The sequence below is a fragment of the Photinus pyralis genome, unplaced genomic scaffold (genome assembly GCF_008802855.1).
Source record: "Photinus pyralis isolate 1611_PpyrPB1 unplaced genomic scaffold, Ppyr1.3 Ppyr1.4_LG8, whole genome shotgun sequence".
Classification (NCBI taxonomy): domain Eukaryota; kingdom Metazoa; phylum Arthropoda; class Insecta; order Coleoptera; family Lampyridae; genus Photinus; species Photinus pyralis.
The window spans coordinates 23,171,950-23,192,504 of NW_022170819.1; the positions used below are offsets into that span (position 1 = coordinate 23,171,950).

The following is a 20,555-nucleotide window of genomic DNA, read 5'->3' on the forward strand; positions in this document are numbered from 1 at the left end:
AATCAAACCTAATTCGGAGTAGCCGGCAGAATGCTCGAAACTGGTCTAAGGTAATTCCCATCTCTGTCACAGATGAAAAATTCACCTCAATCCAGGTTCGAACACCCGATCTCCGGATTTATAGAACAACGCTCTACCATTGAACCACAAAGTCGGTTTTCAAACGTTTACTTTGCAAACCAATGTTGGGCCCGAATTTGAAGCCTAGCCTGCCTAGGTATGCGTGAACCCCGTCCTCTCGTAACCCAGAAACCATTATTGGAGAAATAGAGATGTTTACTTCATCTAAAGCATGTACGCAGCGTCATGACTACAAAATGAAGTCTTGCCAGATTCCCACTGTCATAGTTGAACTAAAGAAATACTAATTGCAAAATCAACAAGTGTTTCCAGACGTTTAAAAAATTGTTCTTGTAACAGAGTAATAACGCTTCGTAATTACAATTATTACAAACAACGAAGACAATTAACCTTCAAAATTTCAATTGCACATTCTAGTAGTGGTCGGTCTAATACAATGTGATCATTTCAGGGATCATTTATAATTGTGAGGCTTTTACAAATGACTGCCAAGGCTACCCATTTGTAGTGAATAATTACAAGGTATCATAATACATACACAGTCAAAAATGGGTGTTTGTTCGAAGTATTTTTAACACGGATAACTTTTGTTTAGACATAAGCATTTTATTATAGAGAATCAATTACCTACTTTCGCATAATGGACAAACAGATCAATTGGGATGAACATTTATTGCTATAGGAAGCTTTTATTATTCCACTTGGTAATTAAGTCATGTTTTAGATTTGTTATTTCATGATTATATACATGTCTAATTTTATCAAAAAGTTCTGCTTAGTGTCGCATCATACGCATTGCAGTAAATGGTCACTTATCAGTGATGTCATTGTATAATATAATATGGACATCATACTCGTATTTCAATGAGGCTCTTAGAAGATCTACGTACTAAATCCAACATTTTATGAACTTTTGGGACAAATAAATTGGTATGACCCTTTTTAGTTCGAAATTTGTTAAAGTGTTTCCCATTTTCCAAGCTAATGGAACAAAAACGTGGACATATAAGGGTATAGTGTGGGCTCGAATTCAGGTTTTTCGGTTTAATCGGGTTTTTCTATTCAAAACGCGCCTTTACCGATTACAAACTGGTTTAAAGAAAGAACAGGGAGGCTGTAAGGTTGTGATGGGAGATTGGAATGCCAGTGTGGAAAAGGAGGAGGTTACGGGAGTAGTCGGAAAACACGGACTCTGAGAAAGGAATGAAAAAGGCGATAAGCTGATTGATTTGCGAAGAACACATAGTTTGAGAACCATAACAGGAGGCGCTACACCTGGAGAGCACCAGGAGCTCTATTTAAGAAATAGAAAGATGTTATATTGTAGAAAGTAGACATTAGAACGGAGCCAAACCAGAAGCTAATATATTCAGCGACCACATTCTCTTATCGACAGATTATGGAGGAATTATATCAAGCAAAGAACAAACCAATATATCGACAGCGAAAAGCATAGAGGAAGTAGAGAATGACAACATCGGGGAAGGCATTCTACCAACGGAAGGCATGGCAACCATAAAAGAAATGAAGGCAGCAGGAGTCGATAATATCCCCATAGGTTTATCGAATGTCTGCAAGAAAAAGAAATCAAGGAAATTATATCTCTTTGTAATTAGATCTACGAAGGTGAGCTATGCCCTTGACGAATCACAATTCTGGAAAGCTTCTTTATTTACGGCTGCCTTTGATTCTTCTTTTGGACACAGGACAGTGTTTTCCTTGGCATTTGTTGCATTTTTCATTCGATCTACATCTTCGTGTAATATCACTAAACTTCGTGCATAAATGACAACAAGCGGATTCTGACAACCGGTGCCTTCTTTCTACGAAACTAAGTTTAAGAGCTTCCTTGGATTGATTAGAGGAATAGGACTTTTTACAAAAAACACCTCTTGGAGATCTTTTGTTGAAGAGTTCGGATGCTGTTGGTATATTGCTTGTGCTGTGCCTTACACTTCTTTCTTCTACTTTTCTTTTATCCTTAAAGGTCATGGCTAAGCAAATTCTGTCTTCATTCATAATTTCCTATTTCAGAAAATCCATGGAAGCATCAAGACGCTTTTTTAGCGAATAGGAGGCAGAGTTAGATTGACTTCTATGCCAGGCTCTAATCAAATCTTCTCCTAATCAACATTCTACCAAAGGATGTTACACCGAACCTCTCTAATGGCCGCAACTTCGACTCAATTTTGTCAAAAAATGTCGAAAGCTTAATCTTGCTATTGAGATTTGCTAAAATTAGATTGAGAAGTTCCCTAACATACACCTCAATCAATAAATCATCTCTACCAAATCTTTGTTTTAGGCTATCAATGACCTTTTGTCGCAGGGTAACTTCCTACAATTTGTCTTGCCCCGGAACTTGAGGGATGATGAACCAAGAATGTGTAAAATAAAACCAAACATGTTTTTTCCAACCCTGTTTTTAATGGATACTTTTCATAGAAATGTATTGTGTAACTTCATTTGAATAATTTTCGTTTGCTTATGAAGTATCGATGCAAATAAAACGAGACGTCCAGATCATTGGGCTCCCTTGAATTTATTGAAAAGTGTAATATCTGCAGTGCACGAACGTGGCATCCCCACACCTTCCTATACAGAGAAACTGTTGTACTTTGTAAAGGAAGGGTAGCCCCAGCAAAAAAGCAATTTCGTAATAATGCACCACTTTCTCTGAAACAAAAACCTTTTAATTATTGCCCTTTCGGGCGAAAGAAAAAAAATTAAGACACTCAAAGTAATGGATAACGTATTTTATTAATAAGTAACTCGGGCAGCTTCTTTCATTTAAGTAGATACGCATCAAATTCAAAGCACATTGTCCGTTAAGAGAGTTGCCTTTGAAGTTTCTTACTTTCTATACTTTTACCGGTTAATTATTAACGAGGAAGAAGCTTTATTATGTTTTGTATCACAAATAATGCTCTCTAATATCAGTCTTTATGACTTTTACGTTCTTCTTTGGCTTTGAACTTTTCTTATATTTTTCATAAAGGGAGATTAAAGTAATTGTTTTTGCGAACGTTAAATAAATGGCAATACCGTAGAATGCTAACATGAAAGCTCATTTACTTGAATGAGTTGATCGCTGCTATTATTATTTGAAAAATCTAAAAACTGAAACAACAGCCAGTCTATTTTTAGCATTTAAACATTTGTTGATTGTGGTTGCACAATATGGTAGTGTTTTTCTTATCAAAACCACATGTTTGTCTAATTTGTTGTAACAAGATGTCTACAGATATTTATTTGGTTAGGATAGGTTAGGGTTCAGATGATTATAATAACTTGACTTTACCTCTTCTCGACAATCATGTTTGTTTTTCTGAATAAATATTTTTTTAACGCAACCTTGCTTATAACAATTTTTTCTAAGATAGATAATGCCCTCTTGCACACTCTCTCAGTCTCAACGAAGGGACTGTGGTCTATACATGAATAATTGTATCAAAATATTTAAGGACGGAGGAAACCTAATGTGTAATCTAATACATCGTATTGCAATGAAATGAAATTACGACAAACAGTCTCGAATTCTCCGAATATCCATTACGGGGGGACATTTTATGTAACCTACTTAAATATAAAAAAAAAAGAATTCAAGGAAAACATATACTTTATTTTTCCACATAATTATGTACTTAACTTCTACACCGTTTCTGTAATTAACCGATACCTTACAGACATTCTTATGAACTCCTCAAAATAGTCACTAATAGCAGGTGATTCTCAAAAGCAAATCTTTGGGCCTGAAGCAGATGTCTTAAATATTGGAAGTCGACAAGTCTTTGGGGCCTGATGCACCTTGTAATTGTCGTGTGGCAGTATGAACAAAGTTGTAATGGCCCTTCTCTCGAAATGGCACCTTTTAAGGTTTTTAATAGTCCAGAAACAGCGCCCTCTTTCCAGGCCTGTAGCCAGAATGAAATAGCACGGGTGGCCGCTAGGGGAGTTTTTGATAAAGACTTCCTTTGAAATTTTTGTAAAGGAACCATCAACCGTAATTTCTAGTGGAGGTAAGAACACGTTCTAGGTGGGGTTCAGTCCCCCCTGGCCACCCCCTAGCTACAGGCCTACCTCTTTCATGTACTTAAGCAATAGAATCTCCCCACAATCCCAGAAAACCGCCACCATCCATTTTCCTGACAAACACTGCATTCTATCGTTATTTGGTGGTGCACTCCCCGCATCGATTCTTGTTTCGTTTGAGGATTCCAGTGATAAACCCAGAATCCAAAGAATCCGAAAAGTTCGAACAATCCGAGGAATACAAGGAATCCAAAGAATCTAAACAATCTGAAGAATATGAAGGATCTCAGAAAACTGATGATTGTGACAAAGTTGAAATAGCTGAAGAAACTGATGTAGCTGAAGAAGCAGAAGCAGAAGTATCTGGAACAAAGCGGAAGAATCTGAAGAAGCCTAAGAAGTCGAAGAAACCAAAGAACACGAAGAAACGGAAGAATCCGAAGAGTCCGAAAAGTTCGAAGAGTCCGAAAAGTCCGAAGAGTTTGAAGAGTCCGAAGTATCTGAAAGATCCAAAGGATCCGAAAAAGCCGCAGAAGTTGAAGAAGCCGTAGAAGCCGAAGAAGATGAAGAAGCACAAGAAGCCGAAGAATCCGAACAGTGCGAGGAGTCCTAAGAGTCTGAACAATCCGAAGAATACGAAGAATCCGAAGGATCTTAACAATCTGAAGAATATGAAGGATCTCAGGAAAGTAAAAAAGTTGAAATAGCTGAAAAAACTGATTTAGCTGAAGAATCAGAAGTATCTGGGACAAGCTGAAGAATCTGATGAACCCTAAGAAGCCAAAGACGACGAAGTAGCTATGAAGCCGAAAAATCTGAAGAGTTCGAAGAGTCCAAAGAGTCTGAAGTGTCCGAACAATCCGAATAATACGAAGAAATCAAAAGAATTTAAACAATCTGAAGAATACAAAGAATCTCAGGAAACTGAGGAATGTGACAAAGTAAAAATAGCTGAAGAAAGTGAAGTAGCTGAAGAAGCAGAAGTATTTGGGGCAAAGCTGAAGAAGCCTAAGAAGTTGAAGAAGACGAAGAAGTCGAAGAATTCGAATAGTCCGAATAGCCCGAAGAGTGTGAAGAATGCCAAGACTCTGAAGCGTCTGAAGGATCTGAAAAAGACGAAGAAGCAGAAGTAGTCGAAGAAGCCGAAGAAGCCGAGGAAGAAGCCCATGAATCCTTAGAGTCCGAGGAGTCCTAGTAGTCTGAAGAATCCGAAGAATACGAATACGAAGAATCCGAAGATTCCTAAGAATCCGAAGGATCTTAACAATCTGAAGAATGTGAAGGATCTCAGGAACCTTAGGAAAGAAAAAAGTGGAAACAGCTGAAGAAACTGAAGTAACTGAAAAAGCAGGTAACTAAAGAAAGCTGAATTTGCGGAAGACGCCGTAGAATCCGAGGAGTCCTAGAAGTCTGAAGAGTCTAGGGAAGAATCTGATCAATCCGAACAATACGAATAATCCGAAGATTCCTATGAATCCAAAACTCTGAAGCATATGAAGTATATGAAGGATATCAGGAATATGAGGAAAGTGAAAAAGTTGAAATAGCTGAAGAGACTGAAGAATCTGAAGAATCTGAAGAATCTGAAGAATCTGAAGAATCTGAAGAATCTGAAGAATCTGAAGAATCTGAAGAATCTGAAGAATCTGAAGAATCTGAGGAATCTGAAGAATCTGAAGAATCTGAAGAATCTGAAGAATCTGAAGAATCTGAAGAATCTGAAGAATCTGAAGAATCTGAAGAATCTAAAGAATCTGAAGAATCTGAAGAATCTGAAGAATCTGAAGAATCTGAAGAATCTGAAGAATCTGAAGAATCTGAAGAATCTGAAGAATCTGAAGAATCTTAAGAATCTGAAGAATCTGAAGAATCTGAAGAATCTGAAGAATCTGAAGAATCTGAAGAATCTGAAGAATCTGAAGAATCTGAAGAATCTGATGAATCTGAATGAGGAATCTGAGGAATTTGAAGGATCTGTAAAATTGGGAGAATCCGAAGAGAATGTGAAGACTCTCAGAAGAAGCCGAAAAGTGCGAAAGGTTCGACGACTCCGAAGAATCCGAAGAATCCGAAGAATCCGAAAAATCCGAAGAATCCGAAGAATCCGAAGAATCCGAAGAATCCGAAGAATCCGAAGAATCCGAAGAATCCGAAGAACCCGAAGAACCCGAAGAACCCGAAGAATCCGAAGAATCCGAAGAATCCGAAGAATCTGAAGAATCTGAAGAATCTGAAGAATCTGAAGAATCTGAGAAATCTGAGGAATCTGAAGAATCTGAAGTATCTGTAAACAGAAAAATCAGAAGAATCGAAAGAATCCGAAGACAGTATATGAAAAATCTCAGAAGAAGCTGAAGAGCCCGAAAACTCCGAAGAGTGCGAAAGGTCCGAATACCCCGAAGAATCTCAAGAATCTGAAGAACTCAATTGTTACCCCGATCTGACTATATAGTTCACTAGAGACAATCGATTTATAGCCGCCCGCTCCCCTATTAAAACTAGATAGTTAAAGAAGAGTTCGAAGTACCTGAAAGGATCCGAAGGATCCGAAAAAAAAGTAAGTCGAAGAAGTCGAAGGAGCCCAAGATTCCGAATAGTCCGAGGAGTCCTAAAAGTCTGAAAAATCCGAAGAATCCGAAGAATCCGAAGAATCCGAAGAATCCGAAGAATCCGAAGAATCCGAAGAATCCGAAGAACCCGAAGAACCCGAAGAACCCGAAGAACCCGAAGAATCTGAAGAATCTGAAGAATCTGAAGAATCTGAGAAATCTGAGGAATCTGAAGAATCTGAAGTATCTGTAAACAGAAAAATCAGAAGAATCGAAAGAATCCGAAGACAGTATGAAAAATCTCAGAAGAAGCTGAAGAGCCCGAAAACTCCGAAGAGTGCGAAAGGTCCGAATACCCCGAAGAATCTCAAGAACCTGAAGAACTCAATTGTTACCCCGATCTGACTATATAGTTCACTAGAGACAATCGATTTATAGCCGCCCGCTCCCCTATTAAAACTAGATAGTTAAAGAAGAGTTCGAAGTACCTGAAAGGATCCGAAGGATCCGAAAAAAAAGTAAGTCGAAGAAGTCGAAGGAGCCCAAGATTCCGAATAGTCCGAGGAGTCCTAAAAGTCTGAAGAATCCGAAGAATACGAAGAATCCGAAGATTCCTAAGAATCCGAAGAATCTTAACAATCTGAAGAATATGAAGGATCTCAGGAATCTTAGGAAAGTAAAAATTGAAATAGCTGAAGAAACTGAAGTAGCTGAAGAATCTGCTGAACCATAAGAAGCCAAAGGAGACGAAGTAGCTAAGAAGCCGAAGAAGATGAAGAATCCGAAGTGTTCGAAGAGTCCGAAGAGTCCAAAGTGTCCGAACAATTCGAAGAATAGAGTATGAAGAATCTCAGAAGAAGCCGAAGAGCTCGAAGAGTCCGAAGAGTGCGAAAGGTCCGAAGACTCCGAAGAATCTCAAGAATCTGAAAAATTCGAGGAATCCGAAGAATCCGACGTATCCAAAGAATCAGAACAATCAGAAGAGTCTCAGAAATCTGGGAAATGTGAAAAAGATAGGCCGATTAGATAAATGAAATAAAGATTTTTCTAATTTTCTCGAAAACGAATCGACCGATTTAAAAAAATCAAACGTCAAAATAAAGGACTTCGGCAGACCTTTCAAACAAGCTTATTACTCGATACTTGTCATTTAAAACTTTTAAGGGAATGACTCTGGGGGGCAGAGGGTGAAAGAGGGTTAAGTAGTTTTTGGTTAAAAAGTTCCCCCTTGACAAATCTTTTGATGTGTCTCGGCGTTTTTTCTTTTAATTTGTGGTTTTCGATAAATACGTGGTGGAAAGTTTTCAAATGAACACCCTGTATAAATCGGAAGAATGACCTAAAGATTTTCTGAAAATTCTGATGATTCTTCGCAGTCTCCCGGTAATATTCGAATTCTCTGGATCCTTCAGATTTAGATTTTTCGTATCCATCAGATGCGTATTCTTTAGATTCTCCCGATTTTTGGGATTTTTTGCATTTTTGGATTTTTCGGGTCCTTCGTATACTACCTGTTCTTCTACTTTCATATCTTCAGATCTTTGAGTTTTTTCATGCCCTACAGATCCCATAAATCCGTGTTCATCAGCTTCTTTAGCCTTTTCTTGATCATTTAATTCTTCGGCTCCGTCGACTTTGTTTGATGCTTCAGCTGCATCTGCTTCCTTGTCTCATCCGATCCCTCGTCTGATTCTTCTTTTCGAATTTTTTCTTTTTTTTTGAATTCTTAAGCTCCTTCAAATTCGAGGGTAGATCTATAAAATGATTGGAATTTTTCTGTTTCCCTAGAATGAAACGGTACTCTCGTACTATCTTCAAGTCTTCAAATTTTTCAATTCTTCTCTATGCGTATGAATGCAACCAAAAAAAGTTCTTTTTCATAAATAAATCCCCACTAAATGAACGTATAATTAATTGATATAAAATCCTAAGGACTGGTTTCTCTTGAGGACGCCTGAAAAACTGATGGGCCTTGGTCCTGCATTTAGCTTGGCGGTTTTCTGTTAACACAGAAAACTGATTAATCTCTGTATCGTAATGGAGAAACCGAATTTCATTTCGAAACTAACCGAAAGAAATATACCAGTTAAATATAAAGTTAACATGGACAAATATCCACTATCAGTGTTGTTGAAAAATGCTTGCATAAGACAGTTTTTATGATTTACACAAGGGTTGGAGTAAACCATAGGGGTGTTCTCGGCGATAACAATGTTAAATTGTTTGAACGTCTTATCTGTTATCACGAGAAGTAAAAGGCGGCTCTAATACAATTTATCCGTCGTTATTTCCTCTCTGCACTTTTTATACAGCTGCGGTGTATTTGTTTTAAACGTTTAACAAGCGAAAACCCTTTGTGACACTTGTAATTAATCTCTTAGTAAAAAGGCTTAAGAGCACATTAAGTTCGACGTGTCGTCTCCATTAAAAAGGCATTATACAAAAGGTAGAAACTAAACAAATTGCGGCAGACAAAACGTGAAGGCAAATTCGAATATAATCTGGGGCTCGCGGACGATAAAGATAGATTAAGGGTGGTGCGCTTGGGAGGGTAGATTGTCGTTTTTTAAACGCGTGCTACCATCGGTTCGAGCACGTGGTATTCACGCACGCGTATCATTCCACCAGGTGTATAGTATTCCAAAAACGGGGAAAAATGTTTTTACGCTAAAAAACACAAAATAGAAGAGGGTGGTTTTTTATGAATGCTCTTGTCGCTGAAGTTGAATAGGCGGGTCTCGCAGTCCTGAATGTGTGCGATGTGATTCTAAAATTGTAACTCTTCTGGCACATTATGCAGTTTGCATTCTCTGCCGAGCCTTTTTTTTTTCGTATAAGTTTGGGATATTAAAAATATACGTTCAGAAGGATCCACTTAAATAAATTATCTCTTGCATTAGTGCACGTTTCGGATTTGTAAACAGCACACTCAACACCGCCCCTGCGAGCACTTACCTCCTTCCTTCACCTTGCAATCTTTGCAGCACTAACATACTAACCTTCTTTAGCTTTGTACCCAAACTGTAGAACTAGGGCGCAATGAAATAATTGAAAACCAGTGCTATTTTCCGTGTAGTGTCTTTTAATTTAAACCAAAAATGACACGAAGCCAAAACGGAAAAGATTACAATTTCCTTATTTAGTTCCCAGGCTCTCAGGTGTCCTAAACTTCTGGGATATATCTAAAAATTTAAGTTAAGTAGACGCGTTTCTAATGACAATAGGCATTTAGTGTCTTTTAGGTTTATGAAAGGGTTTATGAACACAAAAACAACGTAACACTAAACAATAATAAACAATTTAATCCAACATGAACAAACGTTGCAATTTAAATGAGGTAACTGAAGAAGCAGAAGTATCTGGGACAAAGCTGAAGAATCTGATGAACCCTAAAATGCCAAAGAAGACGAAGTAGCTAAGAAGCGGAAGAATCCGAAGAGTTCGAACAATCCGAAGAATACGAAGAAATCCAAAGAATCTAAACAATCGGGAGAATATGAAGAATCTCAGGAAACAGGAATGTGACCAAAGTTAAAATAGCTGAAGAAACTGAAGTAGCTGAAGAAGTAGAAGTATCTGGGACAAATCTGAAGAATCTGAAGATTCCTATGAATCCGAAGATTCTGAACAATCTGAGGCATATGAAGTATCTCAGGGATCTGAGAAATGTGAAGAAGTTGAAAGATCTGAAGAGACTGAAGTAACTGGAGAAAGCTGAATAAACTGGAGGGAGCTGACGAATCTGACAAAATCTGTCTGAAGATTCTGAAGACTTTGAAGAGTCTGAAGAGTCTGAAGAGTCTGAAGAGTCTGAAGAGTCTGAAGAGTCCGAAGAGTCTGAAGAGTCTGAAGAGTCTGAAGAGTCTGAAGAGTCTGAAGAGTCTGAAGAGTCGGAAGAGTCTGAAGAATCTGAAGAGTCTGAAGAGTCTGAAGAGTCTGAAGAGTCTGAAGAGTCTGAAGAGTCTGAAGAGTCTGAAGAGTCTGAAGAGTCTGAAGAGTCTGAAGAGTCTGAAGAGTCTGAAGAGTCTGAAGAGTCTGAAGAGTCTGAAGAGTCTGAAGAGTCTGAAGAGTCTGAAGAGTCTGAAGAATCTGAAGAATCTGAAGAATCTGAAGAATCTGAAGAATCTGAAGAATCTGAAGAATCTGAAGAATCTGAAGAATCTGAAGAGTCTGAAGAGTCTGAAGAGTCTGAAGAGTCTGAAGAGTCGGAAGAGTCGGAAGAGTCGGAAGAGTCGGAAGAGTCGGAAGAGTATGAAGGGTCTGAAGGGTCTGAAGAGTCTGAAGAGTCTGAAGAGTCTGAAGAGTCTGAAGAGTCTGAAGAGTCTGAAGAGTCTGAAGAGTCTGAAGAGTCTGAAGAGTCTGAAGAGTCTGAAGAGTCTGAAGAGTCTGAAGAGTCTGAAGAGTCTGAAGAGTCTGAAGAGTCTGAAGAGTCTGAAGAGTCTGAAGAGTCTGAAGAGTCTCAAGAGTCTGAAGAGTCTGAAGAGTCTGAAGAGTCTGAAGAGTCTGAAGAGTCTGAAGAGTCTGAAGAGTCTGAAGAGTCTGAAGAGTCTGAAGAGTCCGAAGAGTTCAAAGAATCCGAAGAATCCGAAGAATCTGAAGAATAGGAACCTGCAGAATCTGAGAAATCTGAGGAATCTGAAGGATCTGTAAACAGGAAAATCGGCAGAATCCGAAGAATCGAGAGAATTCGAAGAATCTGAAGAAAATATAAAGAATCTCAGGAGAAGCCGAAGTGTCCGAAAAGTTCGAAGACTCCGAAGAATACGAAGAATCTGAAGAATTCGATGAATTTTAGGAATCCGAGGAATCCGAAGAATCCGACAAATCCAATGAATGATAACAATTAAAAGCATTCGAAGGATCCGAAGAGTCCGAAAGAGTCTGAAGAATCCAAAGAATACTAGCTTCAAGGGGATTCTTCTATGTGGAGACGCTTTGAAATCGCTGGTATCAGGTCGCTGTGATACGCCCACGCTATAGGAGCAGTGGATTTCTTATGCTATGAAGCAGCGGTAGTCTTAGAGCAGATCCTCTTCGCTATTAGCAGCTGAAGGAGACTGAAGTTTTACATCGAGTGGTGGGGTGGGTTTTGTACCCTGATCTGTCAGCCTTTAAGTATTGGCTTTTACGGTTGTTGCTTTGTTTATTTATTCATTTATCTATGGTAGCTGCAGGATTCTTCTGGGACGTTTCAAGTGTCTTTCTTGTGTTCCTTCGACTGGAGCGATTGTGATTTACCATAGGCGGACAAGCCGACGCTTTTCTTTTTTTTTCCTCTCGATGACGAGGTATACGTTGTTTTCGTGACGTAGGTCAAGTGGAAGCCTGTCTCCTCGGTTGCTATCTCCCCTCCTCCTTGTAGACCTCGGTTGTTACGCTGGTTTGTGTAGTCTCTTTGGCGGAAGCTGTTCTGGTGTTGGCGATGGCTGCGTAGGATCGTGTGCTGGCTGAGGTATCTGACTCGGGGGCGCCGATTCGATTGTGTTATGTTATAAATTGTAAGTTATAAATAGTAATTACTGTTATAAATTAATCAATTTTAAAACTGTTGTAAATTTACTGTTAGTTAGGGTAAATAAATAAAGCCTCGTAATTAAATGTACGTTACAGTAGATTCGAATTTGCTAATGCATTTTTTAGGAGAAATTGTGCACGTATAATCATTTGATTAGGAAAATTTGAGTAGATATGGGGTGTAGCGTTTTTCTTAATAACACGACAGTTTCTGATTTAGTGTAGGGGTAGTTTTGACCATGACTTTTAATTTACTCGACGGCCATAGCCCAAGGAGTTGTTAAAAGGACACTTTAACCTTTTACTCAGTATTTTCAACACAAGTAAAATTTTATAAGGAGAAACGTCGTAAATAATATAAGTAGGAGTAAGAGAATAATCATTACCGAGTCTATCTTTGGAAACTCATAACCCACGTATCAATTTAAATCGGGTAGCAACAGAACTCTTTAATGCTCACCTACTTATAAAATATGCCTCAAATTCAATTTCGTATTGATAAAATCTGAAATGGATTTAGAACTGACAAAGCAAAGATATCGCGCAGTAATAACCAAGAAATACAAACTTCAATTCTATAAAGTACCAATCCGAAACTTCTTGACAGCTGACCGGTGGTCGCTGTCAGATTCAGATATTTCAGCACCCCTAAGATGTTTTTTTCGAATGTTGAAATGAATACGAGCAACAGATTTCGATGTTTTTTCAATTCAGGAATCGGATTAACTTGCCTGTATGCGAAAAATGCCCTTAGAATGTATTTTATTTGTTATGGCAATATTTACTCTATAATGATGTTCGAATTCTACCGAAATCACGTAAATCCTGATTAGTTTCTAAGTATTTATTGCCCTAAGAAATTATAGTGTCTCAATTACTCAAAGAATTTGTAGATGTTGCATTGCGACAAAGTATTCCGGTAGTCTAATGAGCTAAATCGATTATTCTATAGCGAGCTAAAGAGTGAAAATTTGCACGAAGGATTATTCAGCTATGGAAGACTGTAACTAGAAAAAACAGCTCATCCTTATTTTATTTAAATGGAATATCCTAATTTTCATTGATCTTCTATACCCATTTTACTCGGTATTGCCTTATAGCCTAATGGAGTAGGGTATACATAAAAGATCTTCACTTCAAAACGCACTCCGCTACTTAAAAGTGATAACATCCGCTTCCCATGTAATAATTCCATTTTTGGAAGTCATGCATAGGAACGTTTTTTCGAGGAAATATGTACCTGTAAGTAGCACATGCACGAATATCAGTAAATTCTCCTCTTGCGAAAGATTCCCTTCGAAAGTCACATTTCGAAGTTTCGTTTCATAAATTTTGTCCCGAGGATTTTCACCGCCCCAAAGAAGACGATTGAAATACTCGGTCGCTAGGAACGTTCTTGAAAAAACATTCAGGTTGAGAAGAGCTGTCTCCAAAAATTGCCCTCAAGAAAGTTCGTCCTCAACCCTAGAGCCCTCTTCTATCTCTAGGACAAAATCCGCCAGTAAAATATGCCCTCAAGAATATTCTCTATCAGAATGTACTTCCTTGCCAGAATACCCACCTTCAACAATTCGTCCCCTGGAATACTCTCTTGCCAGGAGTTTCTCCAAACAAGCCACGTGGTCAAGAAAAGTGGATACCAAGGGATTGACCATAAGCGTTCTGTGTCTGTTGAATTAAATTGATCCCCATGTAAAAACGTCCTTGGTCAAATTTGCGCTTAGATCTGTCCCTTTGAGTAATAAGTATTTACTCAATTTTCCACCCCGCAATACCCGCCTTCCATATTTACCCTTGAAACTTTTCCTCCGGCTGCGCTCTGCACGGACCGACTATAGAATCCTCGCTGATCTTAACACCCTCGATCCAGCCCCGCATTCAACCTATACCACAGAGATTGCGACATGCTTCTCTCATAGTGCTCTTATAGTTTCTCCTAATTTTCTCTTTTGGGTTACATTTTCGTTATATCTACCTGGATACTACATCAACAACCGTTGTGAAATAATTATCCACGCCGAACTTGACTATCACACCTTGGAAAATTCCACAGCAATCTTAGTGAGATTGATATTGTCGACTGCACGTGACGTTACATTATCTACTTCGATAATTTGCACCTGGAGACGTATTGTTCCTGCCTAACTGCCAGTGTTAACGAAACCTTTTGGAGATTATTGCTTCGATATTTCTGATTTGACGATTTTGTTTACGATACTTTTGTCACCTCGAAGATGCATTCATGGTAGTTTGATTACACTGTATCCTTCAGATTAGTTTCTCATACGAAGATATTAATTACCGTTGTTTTGTAAATATGTCTTTGAAATTGCCGAGACTTATTTCGGAACCGATATATACGATTTTCTATTTGTCACTCCGAAAAATTTGTTTATACTATCTTATTTACATTTCGAATTTATTAGATCAATGCTGTTGTGTAGAAGTTTAGTTATTTGTTCATGGTAAAGTAGATTTCTTAGAGTTAACGTCACGTTTATGCTTTTGTACACCGATTTGTAGAGACGATTCGTTGTCAACTCAAAATTTTACTTTTGTTTGGTATTCATTACGGTTTTAGTATACGATTTACCCTAGTGTCAGACGTTAACATTGCTATTGCAATATTTATGTACCTCGCCATTCACTATCCCTCTTGTTTGTTAGTTTGTGTCATTATCTGTTACAGATAAGGCAGAAATGGGCTCTTCTGAGCTCAAAAGGCCGTTACAACCAGAGTTCGATAGTACTTTTGATTTTATACGACTCCTTTATATACCGTTTGATTACTTACTCGTTTTCGATACAACCGAATTGTAATTTCGGCATATGTTTGATAGTTATGTAACAATTATATCTCCGTTGTTTTCTGTGGAAGCCTGTTTTGATTTGGAGACTTTTCCTAACTACGTGTTGATCCTCTTTTTGCTAAAAATTGAGTTAAATTTAAACATTGATTTATTTATTGTATCACCCTCGATTGTGACAATTCTGGTTTATGTTCTACCCCTGTTAATTATTTTATTTCGTAAGCTTCTCGAGACCAGAACAAGGATCTCTTAGTCTTCCTTGTTTCCTCTCCTGTTTTTTATTCACTAAAGGCTAAGTGGCGCCTATAACGTTTACTATTACGATATTTCCTTTGTTTTGGCTAGTATACAAGGACCCCCATTATTCACCACCACCCACCTCCACCTTAAAACTTTGTTACGTTTGCTCAAAGTGAACGTAACAAATTTCATGCGTAAAAAATTCGGTAAGATAGCATTATTGGTGAGAGTTGCCGAAGATTTCATTTTTTCAAAAAGAGTGAAATAACCCTTGCTAGTGTGCTAAAAAACCACCTGTGCATTTTTCCGTAAATCGCGGAACTGTCTAGGAGCCTGATTTAGAGCAGTGCCGTTTGCATTTGGTGATTAACATTTACGCGAATAATCTTCCGTTTCGTCCCAAAGTGCCCACATCAGGACGCTCAATTGATATTAATTCGTCGTTAATAAAGAGACGCACTGTGCTATAAACGAAACTCTGTTATGCATTTATTCGCAGCAAAACGGGGCAAAATTAATATTCAGAACAGTGGGAAATTGACTGTGCATAAACAGGATTTTGATCTATGCTTTCGAGAACCTGATACAAGTTTGACTGTGTTTTAAGTTAATGAGAAGCTGATAGTACCAGGGCGGTTCCAAAGGTTCATCTGTACCGTCCCGATGCGATCTGTTTTCCATATTTTTAAGTCAAAGCTGCCTTTCCGCAAGAGGATAATATTAATGGTAACCTCAAGAAAACCCGAGTCTCATTAATAACACTGTAAGATAGTTTAAATTGTTTTGTGTATAAGGTATGGATCGATTATTTTTAGAAATTTGTATAAGAATTGTATTTAACGTAATCATAATATTCCTAAAGGAACCGACTTATGAAAATAAATTGCATGAGTCAGATTTGTATCGCATTTATTGATAATAATCGGATCAAAACAGAGGAATTTGGTTATTTTTTTATTACTTGCGAATTTGCATTCAATTTCAATTCAGTCCTTTCGTTGGATTGAATATTTTGTGTAGCATTAAGGGGTGTGTAGATATTTTGAATAGATCAATGTGCCAAGAATTTATTTAGTATAAAAATTAAAGTTTAGATAAGGATCAAATGTAGCATTGGTACGTCACTTTGTACTTTTTTAGGTGCCAAAATAATATTCTAAAACAAGGAAGATGTAATAGAAATAGAATTGGATCGACGTTATTTTTCTTAATATTATCATGCGTATTTATTCGAGTTTAATTAAACCAGAGCAACGGGTTTTGACTTTCAGATTTAAAGAGGAGGCCAGACTTCCGCAAGGTAAAGGGTATTTGATACAGAGCTCGCCGTGGGTAAAATTAATTGTTATAATAAAACTTTTACCAGTGCCGTAGAGGTTCAATTTTATTTAATCCAAATAAGGATCCTCAACCCTGCATTTTTTTCGGTATAAGGAATTGCAAATGTAACTAAGCGGAAGTAACTCATTCTTTCCATGAAATTTTGTTTGCATATAAGTAAATTAAATTATGTTGTATTAGTCTTAACATCGATGCGGAAGTGAGAAATAGTGAAATTCTTGCTCGTGTTATAAATATGTTATGATTTTACATGATTACAAAGAACAAGTAATAATTGACTGTTACTAATCAATCTACCTATATAAAAAATCGTGGCCAAATTGCCGAAGACCATATTAGGGAGTGTTCCAAAATAATGCAATAGGTTGCTTATTTGCCATTTTTCAGCACCTTGGCCACCAATCTTGTTCTTGTTGTCTCTTATTAACCCTCACACTTTAAACATTGTTGGTATAACTTTTGGTTCGTTAGATTGTCTATAATTTGTTCACATTTAGCTTGAATGAGGGCATTTAAACATGTTTTCCGATTTTTTTTCTGTAACGTCCCAAATCTCATCACTTTTGTCTGTGAAACACGCGTTCGCAAACTTAAAAAATATGGAATAAATCCGTCCCGTGCTAACCGTCACCTGCAAGAACGTTTTTTTCTTTATTAAAAAGCCTCTTAAAATGTATAAAACCCCAAATGACCCGGTAGTCATCGATGAATAGGAAATCAGGATCAACGTTTGCGACAAAGCTGTAAAAAATAAACCGATTGAAAGCACTACGGATGGTCAGGCGGTTACAATGTATAGGAAAAAATAAGAAACTGCTTTAGAAAGAGCGCATATATTATTATTTTTTTTTAAAGATTGGGGAGTGATCGGAAAACGGTCAATGTTGTTTTTATAATACAAAGTCTTTGTCCAGAAGGTCCCGCTCGCTACCTTTGTCCACTTCTTAAGGTTTGCGATCGGTTTCTTTTATTAGACCACGACGGTCCGTTCGATATATCGGGCGATTCCCTCTTTCATACCTTGTTTGTTCGTTCCACGTAAGGATAAAGCTTCAATTTCCTTTAGATTTTACGTTATACCTTTGATCTGATAATATGCAGACAATGTGGGCATTTAAGTTTGGAAACTGTATTCAAGTGTCCTTTCTGCTTTGAATGTTCGCGACCGTGTTTGCGTTGATGCAGATTTTACGCCGTTTGATCCTTACTTTAATATCAAATATATTGCCACGAGAATATTTTAATATAACAATATCGCTGTAACCGCGCCGGATTCTCGAGATGTGTGCAAAAAATTAATTTGCTCTTATTATGAAAAATTTAGATGGATTTCAGAGGGCGTAAGTAATTCGTGTTTTAGAAAGGATCAGGAATTAAGTAATACCCGCCCTACACTGTTCCTCTTCCTTTGCCAGTGAGGAATAAATCGCAAATTTGTTCATAATTTTTGGGAAATTAAATACATCCCAGTACTTTTTATTTGCAAGCTTTTGGACCACCATTAGAACGCTTTTATTAGGTACACACTTAATGTACAATGAATATTATATTTTAATCAACCCTTTTTGTGGGTTTCGCCACCATTGTATGAGTGGCGTTGTTACCTACAAATTGTACCTTCTATTATGCGTTATTATTTATTAGCAAACTGAAAATATGACTACTGTACATAAAAAGAAGTGTGGGGCGGTTTGTAGTTCCCCCAGTTACCCTTCAGCCGCTATGATTTTTTATTCACAATACGTTTATTTAATAAGCGTATAATGCGCTAAAGGTAGATGGACAAAACCTTACTTTCAAGTAGCTTGTTTTGCAGATGAACCGGCATAACAGGTGGACAAAACTAAAATGCTATTGCAAAGACGCACTCTAGTCTACTAGCTACTTTTGTGCTTCGATGCTAATTTGAAAGAACAAATTTTGGTTAAATGATAATTAATATTAGTGATATAATAGTAGTATAAATGACAAATAAGTCACGCGAGAAAAAAGTAAGCCCACGAGGCCGTCAGGCCGAGTGGGGTTATTTTCTCAAGTGACTTATTTGTAATTAACACACGTGCACCATACAAAACTTTATCCAACACCTCCTCAAGCTGGTTTAAAACGTGGAAATCTTAAAAACTGCGTGTTCCGCGAAAAGCTAGAGTGCATGGAATACAAAAGCAATAATTCGTTGCTATGGGGAATAATAAACAACAAAAAATTTAGTCAGAAAATTTTCTGAATAATGGCAGATTTGCAAGAACCCCTTTTTGTTCCTGAAGAAGTAATGAAACAGGCTGAGGCAGCATGTCTTAGTTTGCTGCCAAGAAAATCTAAAGACAATTACGACAAAGAGTTCCGCCAGTTTGAAGAATGGAGGGAACAGCAAGGTCTGAATGGAGTCAACGAATAGGTCATGCTGGCTTATTTCCACAATTACAGAAGAAAATTGGCACCTTCTTCGATGTGGACGAAATATTCCATGGTAAAAAGTACTTTGAAGGTATATAAGAATGTCGACATATCAAAATATGGAAAACTGATCAGCTATCTGAAGAATGAAGCAAGGACTCACAAACCTAAAAAGGCGAAGACTTTGGAAAGAGAACATGTAGAGAAGTTTTTGACACAGGCACCTGATAGTAAATACTTGATGATAAAGGTACCGATTCATAATTTCTTTATATATTACCTTTATGTTCATGTGTTTTGTATTTTTCTAGGTTGCATTGGTAATGGGGATATCAGGTGCCTGTCGTTGTGATGAAATCACCAAACTGACAGTTGATGATATTGAAGATAAGGGAGGATACTTATATGTCTCCATACCCGACTCGAAGACAAATGTGTCACGAAGTTTTACTATCATGACAGAAGGATTCTCTATAAACATTCTGGACCTGTACAGGAAATATGTTTCTTTGAGACCCAAGAACGTTCCACACCGCAGATTTTTCGTGAATTACCAGAAAGAGAAATGCACTATCCAGGCAGTTGGTATAAATACCATATCTAAGGTACCCCAGGCAGTTGCTTCCTTCTTGAACCTACCCGAAGCCCACTCATATACTGGACACAGCATGAGACGTGCGTCTGCAACTCTTCTGGCAAACGCAGGAGCCGATATAACAACACTTAAACGCCACGGTGGATGGAAATCGTCCACGGTGGCCGAAGGCTATATCCAAGATTCAGTCAACAACAAAATCGATATAGCCAAAAGGATTCAAGGAGGCGCCAAAAAAAAGTCGTTGATATTCCGTTAGCCTCGACTTCCTTCTCGAATGAAATGGATTGTGTTTCTGTTGAAAATTCTTCCGACATACTTCATGATTCCAACGCAACATCGAAGAAGAAAACGATTTCCTTTAATTTCAATATCAATGTGAATTTAAATTAGATTTTTGTGTTGATTTTGTCAGAATAATTAATAAAAGAATGTTCCTGTACTTTATCTTGCTAGTGAGTTATTTTACGTCCATAACTCAGTGGGTTATATTATACCTTACTCGTTTAATTTCGTCATGATAATGACTGGATAACATAGAGGTGTTGGATAAACAAATAAACGTCAAGCATTATTTTTTTCAAAGCTGCATATTGAACCTATACGGGCATGGTATGGCGATAAGTCGAACCAAGACGATTATTAATTATTTTCGTACTTTAGGGTCACAAAAATTGCAGAAAGCTGCATTTTTGATGTTGTTAGGGAATGTCTAACTAGTGTAAATTCAAGTTTGCAAACAATCAAGGTAAAAGCTTTGCTGGCCGAGTTATTTCAGTTTTTGGCCTTTATGTACTAAATGGGGCACTATTGAAATTAAGTTTTTGCGCGAACTAATTTCTGAAAAGGATAAGTTGATTGCTAACCAGGAGATTACTATCTCATCACTACAAAATCGAGTTCTTCTTTTAAACAAATTTCAAGTTCAGAATGTGAAATCCACTGATAGCACTGCTAAACTTTCGACCTCGAAATCATTGCCAACCAAGCAAGTAA

At 37.6% G+C, this 20,555-nt stretch overlaps 1 protein-coding gene across 1 annotated transcript; it reads left to right on the top strand.

Annotated features, from left to right (window-relative positions):
* Nucleotides 1-18,726: 18,726 nt before the first annotated feature.
* LOC116179474 lies at nucleotides 18,727-19,818 on the top strand. Its single transcript, XM_031499268.1, has 3 exons — nucleotides 18,727-18,942; nucleotides 18,995-19,214; nucleotides 19,276-19,818. The coding sequence occupies exons 1-3, from the start codon at nucleotides 18,926-18,928 to the stop codon at nucleotides 19,816-19,818; spliced, it is 780 nt and encodes a 259-aa protein (XP_031355128.1). The 5' UTR covers nucleotides 18,727-18,925.
* The last annotated feature ends 737 nt before the right edge of the window (nucleotides 19,819-20,555 follow it).